This window comes from Lotus japonicus, chromosome 4, assembly GCF_012489685.1.
Source record: "Lotus japonicus ecotype B-129 chromosome 4, LjGifu_v1.2".
NCBI classification, from domain to species: domain Eukaryota; kingdom Viridiplantae; phylum Streptophyta; class Magnoliopsida; order Fabales; family Fabaceae; genus Lotus; species Lotus japonicus.
Window position 1 is genome coordinate 73,214,229 of NC_080044.1, and position 10,660 is coordinate 73,224,888.

Genomic DNA, 10,660 nt, shown 5'->3' on the forward strand with positions numbered 1-10,660 from the left:
CTACAGAAGCCAAAATAGCAAAGTTTTTTCACTGACAAGGCCACAAAATTAAATACATAGCAGGTAATCAATGATAAACACCACTTCAATCTAAGATATGAAGCTGGCAACATTAATTTTCACCTGATGCTCAAAGAACGGATAGTCTAGATATAACCACCTAGTGATCCAGATAACATGTATCAATGATCCATCTTTAATATCAGGGATCCATATAACTTTGTTAGGCTTTGAATGGTGCAAATAGTTTACTCTAAGCTGACAAATATATGTATAAAAAGTACCTAAGCTTAAACAAAATAGAACGGATAGGTATATCAATACTTAGTTGAGGGAACAGACTACTGCCACGGTAGCTGAAGCATCTCTTAATGCTTGAAGGGCAATCTTTTTGAAGAAACACAGATTCGTCATAAATTTTCAGAACTTAAGAAATTCCATGACCCTCCTATAATAAAATAAAGTAAATCCACTAATGATCAAAACAATAACTGCCTATTTTATATGGGGAAAAGAAACAAACGAATTTTGGTGTTCAATATAGCAGGGTCACACTACAAATAATGAAATGTACTCTAATGACAACAAAATTGCAAATCACTTAAGAGTACATATCTTCAACCGATTCAGGTTTAATTTTGACCAACTTCATAAGCCCTGCTCTTCAAGATCACCATTTTCAGCATCTTCAGCAGCTGCAGCAGCCATGAGCTCATCGAAGTTTGTTGTTTTCCCAAGTACTATTTCAATCTTGGCCTTTTGGACAGGTCTACCTCTAGAATCATCCTTGATGTCAACTGTTGATGTCTTTCTTTTCAACAGCAAGCCCGTTATTCTTCAAAATTTCAGCAACAGTTACCACTGTGGCAAAAGCCATTCTTTTGAGCCACTTCTCTTTGCTGCACAACTTCCTGTGAAGTAACATAAAATAAATGTAAGATTATTCTTCATCAAAGAATACAAAAAGAATGCAAATAACAGATAGCAAACAATAGACAACATGATAATGTGAATGAGCTTTGTCCAACAACAACCCAATATCACACCCTTATATAGCAAAATTTTCAAGCCAAATTCAAACACAACACATTTTATGTCACTTTATCCCATTAAAAGTTTCCGGAAAAGCAAACTCTACCATAAAGTGATCCATTTACTTTACACTGTAAATTGAAGATGAAAAAGTAAAAACCTGAAAAAGTGCATGAAAAAGGAATAAAACTCAAACATTCATGAAAAAGTTGATCAAAAAGCTGATTAAAATCTAATTAATTACTCCCTTATGGTGCACCTTCATAGGAAAAGTTACATCAAAAGTAAATTATGCTTTTCCTGCAACTATAAAGTTCAAACCTGAAAAAGTACATGAAAAAGGAATGCAACCCAAAAATTCATGAAAAAGTTTATTAAAAAACTGAATAAAAACAAATTAATCACTCCCTTATGGTGCACCTTCATCACATGGGCAAAAAACCCTTATGTGAATAGTAGCCAAAATGCTTCCCCTTTGTAGTAGTTTAGACACACAAAGGGAAAATAAATATTTTCTCTAACTAAAAAATATGTATCCTAGATCAAATGATTATTAATCTCAATACTTAATTTCATAATTTTTTATTTCTATTATTTAGACACACAATTATTAATTTCGTATCATATATCAAATTAATAATAATCTCAATACTTAATTTCATAATTTTTTATTTCTATTATTTAGGCCTACAATAATCTATACTATCAATATTTTTTTTTGAATACTCTATACTATCAATATTAATATCCACATAATAAATATTAACAAATATCATCTATTAAAAGAATTATTACATAGAGCTAAAAATAAACAATATGAAATTATTTCCATCAAACTCAACCAAAGTAAATACAAACAAAAAATAACTTTTGAAGCATAACCTAATAATTTTAAAACTTCAATTTAAACCAAATAAAAAACCAAAAAGTAACAAAAAAAGGTTCCTTATGGTGCACCTCAGCAACATTTATGAAAAACCCTAATGTGAACAGTGGCAAAAATGTTATCCCTTTGTAGTAGTTATAGATTTGCCTAAGTTCAAAAAAAAGAACAATTTGCCTCAATGTGACCTTGGCTTCACTTTCAAAAAAAAAGGCCTTGGCTTCTATCCCCGGACCGGCCCAATTTATTTATATTATGTCGTGAAGTTTTCTTGCTCTCACTAAAAAAATCTATCAATTCGTTTATATTCGATTGCTCGGGGGTTGTCATTTCACATTTATTGTTTGCGAATGACAATATTATATTTGCCCCATCCACGAATGAGGAGGCCGAGTGCTTGAAAACCATTCTAGCCACATATGAGCGTGCCTCAAGACAAGTGATTAACCTTAACAAGTTCGGACTTTCTGTTAGTCGTAATGTACTGCCACAACTTTATTTTTATGAGCTTAAACAACTTCCTTGCGGTGGTTGACTTTTGATGGGTGCCGCTTCTCTTGTGAGGTCGCATTGAAACGAGCAGCATCCTTGCGGTGGTTGCTTGCAGCTCCAGTTCCCGTCCAACATCCAACAATCGTGGCAGACTCAAAGTGGAAGAGACCAATTGTTTGGGTGATCAAAATTAACAATGATGTGTCGGTTAGTTCGCCTAGAGTAGCTGGTCTTGGCATGGCAGCACAAGACACTCACAAAGAGGTGTTGGCAACAACTGTGTCGTTTCTTATTCACATTCTTTCTCCAGTGTTGGCGGAAGCTTAGGGCCTTCGTTTGGCGATGTCTTTGGCTGTTGATCTAGGATTTTTGAGGGTTTTCTTTGAGACTGACTCTCTCCAACTCTTTCAGCGGTGGAAAATGTCATATGATCGATGGTGGTTCTTATTTATTGTTTATTATTTGAGATTGTTTTTCTTTTGTTTCTCATTTTGTTTATATAGCCTTTCTTTTGTTCGAAGGGCCAGTGGCTCTATAGTCGATTATCTAGCTAGAACGATATCCACCTACCCTAACACTGTGAAGAAGACGTTTCTATTTCCCCCAAAATTATGCTTTATTCAACAAAAAATTAAGAATTTTAATATTTTCAAAATTTTATAAGGTTTTATTCTAAAAATATAATATTTAATTCAAAATTAACAAATCATTAATCAATATCATCAATCAATCTATATAATACTAGTATGTATACCCGTGCCGATGCACGGGGGACATATTTCCAAGTATATAATAATTTACTTTTAATATATAGAATTATTTATTTTGTATGAATAAACAAAAAATTGAAATACAATTTATTGTGTTTTTAATTTGTTTATGATATAATAATATAATAATTATGGAGAAGCTTTCATATAATTAATTGCTCTCTCCCTCTCCCTCTCCTCCCCCCTCCCATTCTCTCTCTCTCTCTCTCTCTCCATCTCTCTTACTCAACCCATAAAATTATAATAAAATTTGTTTTTTTGTTATTTTTAATTAGAAATATACGTTCTTCCCCGTCGGATCCTATTTTCAAAATCAAATTGTAATGCTACTATATATATATATATATATATATATATATATATATACTCCTAAAAATATTTAAAAAGTATAAAAATTATATTAAAAGATTTTATATTAGTTTCAACTTAAAGGTATTTTCATGCAAAATGTTCATCATCGTATCAACTTTTTACTATGTAACCTAAACACCAATAAATATAGAATATATATTTTCAATCCCCGTGTGACTATATTTATATATATTTACTTATTAAAATTTAATTTTGATTATTTTTAACTTATAAATATTATAATGTAAATGTCCTTCCCTGTGAGACCATCATTTTCACAATCGAATTGCAACGCTTATGTATATATACTCTTAAAATTATTTAAAAAGTCTAAAAAAAGAACTAAAATGATAACAAAACAATATTTTATGAAAAATGTTCCTCCCGTATGAGCTTTTTAATATGTAACTTAAACATAAAAAATTAAACTATATATCTTCATTTATTCTAATTCTCGTCAAAATTTCATATATATATACCTTTAAAATTAATTATGAAAAAAATTCTAAAATTATATTTTTTTGTTATTTTCTACTTGAAAATAGTTTAATATAAATGTTCTTCCCCGTGAGATCTATATTATCACAATCAAATTAAAATGGTTTTGTATATCTACTCTTAAAATTATTTAAAAGTATGGAAAAAGTACTAAAATTTTATTATAACATTTTCTATCAGTTTCAATTTAAAGTATTTTCATGCAAAAAGTTTCTAATGTAGGAGTTTTTTACTATATAATTAATAAGTATAGACTAAATATGTTTATTCTTGTCTAATTCCCCGTGGGAGCCCTATATTCACAATTAAATTATAGTGTTTATATATATCTACTCCTAAATTAATTAAAAATTTTGGGAAATTACAAAATTAAATTAAACCATATCTTCTATTAATTCCAACTTTAAAGTATTTTCATGTAAAAATTTCCTACCCGTATGAGCTATTTAATAAGTAATTTAATTTCTATGCATCGACGGTGTAAATAAGTTTGAGTTTAATTTTGATGCACCAACGGTGTAAAGTTTTTTTACATCGTCAACCAATCAGATTTCAAGGATGTGACATGTCAATTAAAGAAATTAAATGAAAAGAGAGATTTTCTCACATCCTTGAAATCTGATTGGTTGATGGTGTAAAAAAACTTTACACCGTCGGTGCATCAAACTTTTTCTCAATAAGTTTTACATCATCATTCAATCACATCCCTCCATTTTGTTATCTCACAATTAATTTTGAATATAATAATATCTAAAATAGAAAATGGAAGGATGTGATTGAGTGAGGGTGTACACCGCTAGTGCATATAAATTAATCTCATAAATAAAATGTATATATGTTCATTTATTTTAATTCCCGTCAAAATTTCATATTTTTATATACATTTAACTTTAAACTTATGAAAAAAATCTAAAATTATATCAAAGTGTATTGTTTGTTATTTTCAAATTGAAAATATTCTAATATAAATGTTCTTCCGCGTGGAATATCTATTTTCACAATCAAATTAAAATGGTTATGTATATCTACTTTTAAAATTAACTAAAACTCTGGAAATATTACTAAAATTATATTCAAATATTTTCTATAAGTTTCAACTTGAAAGTATTTTCATGCAAAATGTTCATCATGTGGGAGCTTTTTACTATATAATTAATAAATATAGAGTACATATGTTTATTTTTCTCTAATTCCTCGTGAGAGTCCTATAATCACAATCAAATTATAATGCTTATGTATATCTAATCTTAAATTATTTAAAAAATGTATGAAAAATTACTAAAATTATATTAAAACATTTTATATTATTTTTAACTTGATAGTATTTTCATGCAAAATAATCTTAATGTAGGAGCTTTGACCTATTATTTTAGTATTTTTTATTCATTCCTTCATCTATATTCTCTTTCCTAATTTCTCTCCTTTGCTTTAACTCTCCACCTTTCTCTCAGCCAATCAAGTATTCTCTTCTCACATTTCAATACTCTTTTTTTTTTGTCGAATATTTTCAATACTCTTATTTGGGTCAACCTACGGTGGATGTTAGTATTGTTGGGCGAAACAAAGGATATGCTTTAAAATTTGGGGATAAAACTCCACATTACACTAAAGAGGAAACTACAGGTGGACCAAACACCACATCTTTTCACCTAAAACCTTAAGATATTAGGTGTATAAGTACTCACACTTATAAACCACTTAAACTTATTATTATCTTCCAATGTGGTACTTACTCACACTTAAATTCCCAACAAGTATATCATACATAATATATCAGTAACCACAAAACTAAGTACATAGTATGGTGTGGAAAACATATTTTAGTGAAAAATGGCAACTATAACAACCTCAATTAATTGACCAAAAAAAAAACCTCAATTATAACATTAGCTCTTACAGCAAAGCAGCGACCACACAGCCGTGGAAATCTTTTTCCTGCTTCTCAGCTTCAATATTCTGGACATATAAATTTGAAGCAAGTAAGTTAATTAATTATGTTTTTGAGCATGTGCAATCAAGTCGAAGAACATACCAAACCTACTATATATACACCTCACATGTATAACCCTAAAACTTGTTAATTCTTTTAACAAACTCTAGCACCTGCATGAGCGATTTATAAATTGAATTAAAGACAAAGTATAGCGTTTAAAGACATACATAATAACACTTTTCTGGAGCAATGGCATATCAGAGGCACAGAGCTATGATTGAGATAATCCAATGACATAGCACCATTTTATTTTAACATGGAATACTAAAAACATGGATAGGCACAAAAAAATCAAACAACATGATGTCATTGTCAAGTATATATAGAATTACGCTGTAAAGAATGTTTTACGTATTGCTTTTAATCATCTCGTAAGACTCTCCTTATCCCCATAAAGCCTAGATGAAAATATAGGTTGTTAAGGACAAACCTCACGGTAACATCCGTTTATATATAGAGAGACTAACATAAATATGAAGAGAAAAGAAGCCATCCCTAAATGAAACCAAAAAAATCAATGAAATCACCCCTGAATATTGAGTATTGACCCAAATCACAACATAAGTAAATTAGAAAAAAAGACACAATGATCAAACAAAAATTAACTTATGAAAAGTGAAAGAGAAAGTACAAATCGATAAATTGTTTGATATAGCAGAAAAGCTTGACCAATACTCCATGGGATAGCCTAAATGCTAAGATATGACAAATATCCAATACTCAAGATCATAAAATAGCATATCATCCCTTGATTACTAAAAAATGTTTGAATTCATGTGATATAAATTATAATTACAAAAATATTTTTTTATCAAAATAAAGATAAAAAACAAACCTCTCCAAATTGATGAAAAGACAATTTTCAGAATTGGGTGACATGCTGGAAACACAAAGGAATAAAGTATATTTTGTTTGAAATCGCATATGAAAGTTATGGATCCAGAGAAAGAAATTAATGCTATTGGAGAAGTCACATTGAATAAATAAAAATACACTAAGTTTTTCGCCTAAGACGACACCGCGACTCCTTTCCCCTTCAAAGTGCTTCTTCAGTGTCCCATCTTCAAAGGAAATCAAGAAGATTTGGGTCAAAACACCAACCCTACATTCAATGACTCACGCGGAAAGAAACTGGACACCGGCGAATCGAAAGAGAACCTGGACACCAAAATCAAATTTTAGCGAAATCAAATTCAAAGCAATTGTTTCACCTGGGCAACAAATAGAATATGTAGTTGGAGGATATGAAGGGGTTTCATGATTATGAGTAAAAATTGATTCACCTGGATAAAAAATGGCAATATTTGATTTATTTTTTACAAATTAGAGGCATCTTGGAGAGCATTGAACGTATTGAGGGATGGAAGACATTGGGAACAATTTTTTTGCCGTGAATAAGGTGGATTGAATAGAGGAATGTCAAGAATCAAAGAAAAAAATAATCACAGTAAGTCACGTGTGTAAAAATAGGTTAAGGGTCTGGGTGGTAAAATAATAAAGAGAATTGAAATTGAGTGTCATAGTCTGGAGAACAAGGACTCACATTTATATAATTGTATTCTCTACTCAGTTTCTCATTTATTTGGAATACACATGTAAAGTTCTAATGGGTTTTACTTGGAAAATTATTGTATTTCAGGATTCAATTAATTTAACCTAATGCTTAAGGAGGTGTATTTCCTAACTAGGGAATTTGCTTCAAACCTTGGGCCAATAGGCCCAATACCTATCAGGATTTTAATCTCTACTCATGTGATAGTTGGGTGCCTCTCTCCCTATCCTACAATAGTGGGAGCCTTTCTCACTGGGTCTCCTTTACCATCTTGAAAATAAATCAACTTTTAAGTTTGAAAACCCTTTATAATTGATTTCACTAACAAGCCCACTTTGATTTTTGTTAAACGTAGATCATCTTGCTGACGAGAAAATTGATTATTTAGTAAGTATCCTAGTAGATTATAATTACAAGTAGAAAGGTATGCAAATATTGAATGCACCGTGTTGATTAGAGCATCATATACTTTCTCTACTCAGTTTCTCATTTATTTGGAATACACATGAAAAGTTCTAATGGGTTTTACTTCGAAATATGAATTACTAATCTGACATTAATTGATAAAGTGAATCTGACATTTGTACAGAAAAAATCCAATACTGTACAACCGTAGAGTATAAGTCCAATACCATACAGCGGCAAAATATAACATGTAACACGATAGGTAAAACAAAATTGCCAATCCTAACAAGGATTGGACTTACAAACCGTCTATCAACAAAATTGCCAATCCCTATTAGGGATTGGACTTACCAACCGTCTATCAACGCTCAATGCCAGCAACTCAGACCTCCACCACTCACTATCAGCTCAATGCCTATCATAGAAAAAGTGAATCACTATCAAGCAAAAAATATCAGACAAAAAATAGTATAGACCAATATAGAACAAAGTCTGAAAACGTTTACCATGGATGACGCTTGGGGACTCCAAGACGTCTACGGACTCTTCGAGGAGCTGCTGGACGTAAAAATATCTCAACTAGTTCAGTGAATCCAAACTGAAATAGTGTCCCTATGACTGTGGCTATGAAACCCTTCATAAAGCGCTTGCAAATGCTACTGGCTACTGACAGCACCGCTGTTAAGAGACAGAACTCATCTAAGTCATTAGCATAGTGTAGAAAAACAATCTAATCAAGCTTAACATATCATAAATAATGTGTGTAAATCATGCGCTGATCACCATATATAAACACGCATTCACATCATTGGGCATGTTGAGAATTCAAGTGTTCATATATATATTAAAAGTCTTGCATTGGGTAAAAATGAAAGTGTTATAAGTGAAAGAACTCATACATTCAATCCCCTAGCCTGTAATTTTGAATAAGAGACGTGGTCTCCGATTCATAGTGAGGTATGTGTGTAGACTCAACTCAAGGCTGTGCCTATGATTCTAATCGCATGGACTAAAATAGGTGGTTAATTTTGTTGAATTCTCTTGAGACTGCAGTTATGGTAAAGCAATAATGGGAATTCTGAGAGCTTTTAGTCATTGCTACAGACCAATCAATGTCCAATGGAGATGGAACTCATCAACTATGATGCCTGAGGAATACCCTAGTAAACAAAGAGTGCCATATTTTCCATGCAATGCCGAGGCATTTGAAATTCAGTATCAGGATAATGAATACAAGGCAAACTTTAAAAGCCCCCATTTGGGATTCTCAAGAAGAGTACCATCCCCTGAAAGCATTAGTGTATATTCCAATTCATATCGAGGCCTCAATTCATTCGTTGATGATTGGGAGCTCAATTCCCCGATTTCGGTTGCCTCTTCACTTTGTCAAGAACCTGAGGCAAATTGTTCAGTTCATGATCATGCACTTCCAGAACAAATTGTAGAACAAGATGACGATGATGATGAAGAAGAAGAAATTATGAGCTCCTATGTCATAGAAGTCAACTCCAGCCTCAGAAGGGAAGATTGTGAACCATCATGCATTGATGAAGCAATTGCATGGGCCAAAGAGAAGTTTCAATCAGGAAGCTGTGATGAAGAATCAAGCATGAGAATTGTTGGAAGTGAGCAAACTATTTTTTAGAACAACAATTTTCTGATTTGCATAATCAGAGTCATAGTTCATGATGTCCTTCAAAATCACCAAAACCAGAATGCATTATAGGTAGAACTAATTACAAAGCAAATCTAGGAATAATTTCCTAAAACCAAGCATATCAATTACTTGAATATAAGTTCACAGCTTGCAGGGGTTCTTGGGCACGAAGCTAATTCTGTTAACATTTCAAGCTTTTTCTCATAATTTGAGTCAGGCTTGCTGCAAATTGTGATGGCACGTAACGATGTAGAATTTTGCATAATATACTTAGCAAATTTCATCTCAGATTCTTTGCTGGTGTAATTTTTAAGAAAACACTTCCTGAACTGTGAAGAAAACCATTCAGGAATACAATGTGGGTATGTCCAATCCTCATTAATATCTTTAGCAAAGTATTGACAAAACTTTGCAGCATAGGGCAATGACTAAGCATATCAAGCACCGCATTCCATCTAATCCTATCTCCATAGATGAGTTCCTTATGAATTAAATTGGGAAACATAGGAATGTATTCATTACACATTTACACTGCAAGATCTGATCGAGCAAACTATTGAAATAGGTGATTGTCTCAACAAAAAAGTCTCAGCCAAAGTTAACACATCTAAATAGTATATAAAAGAGAACCTAAAAGATGGCAAGTTTTGACACTTGGCAAGCAATGAATGAGGTTTCAGCAATTTTTCCATGATTAAAAAAAATCAAAAAGAAAATTTTATTACCACTTTTGGAAACTTGAAAGTGGCATCTTTGCTAATTGTTTTTTTATCTAAGGGTAGCCATGTAATAGCACCTGCAATTTATTTTATTTTCGAAATATTTTTTACCCAAATTTGACTACTCCCTCCGGTCCTATTTATAAGCATGAAAGAGAAGAAAAATCTTGGTCCTTTTTATAAGAATCAAATGAAAGTTTGAGCTATATTAATTATTTTTTTCCAATGATGCCCTTATTAATTCTAACTTGTAAAATGTGTCTCATTAATTATTATTTCTCTTTCCCACTTTCCAACACTAATAATAA

The 10,660-nt window shown here is 31.5% G+C and overlaps 1 protein-coding gene and 1 pseudogene across 1 annotated transcript; one reads left to right on the forward strand and one right to left on the reverse strand.

Moving 5' to 3' along the window:
• Positions 1–499: 499 nt before the first annotated feature.
• On the reverse strand, positions 500–8,616 carry LOC130713329 (uncharacterized protein At2g34160-like; annotated as a pseudogene).
• Positions 8,617–9,045: 429 nt separating this feature from the next.
• LOC130713330 (uncharacterized) lies at positions 9,046–9,621 on the forward strand. The gene has a single exon (XM_057563104.1). The coding sequence runs from the start codon at positions 9,046–9,048 to the stop codon at positions 9,619–9,621; it is 576 nt and encodes a 191-aa protein (XP_057419087.1).
• Positions 9,622–10,660: the final 1,039 nt, after the last annotated feature.

Bases quoted from the DNA above. Each gene is read 5' to 3' on its own strand.
- LOC130713330 (XM_057563104.1), top strand. From the start codon at position 9,046: ATGGGAATTCTGAGAGCTTTTAGTCATTGCTACAGACCAATCAATGTC.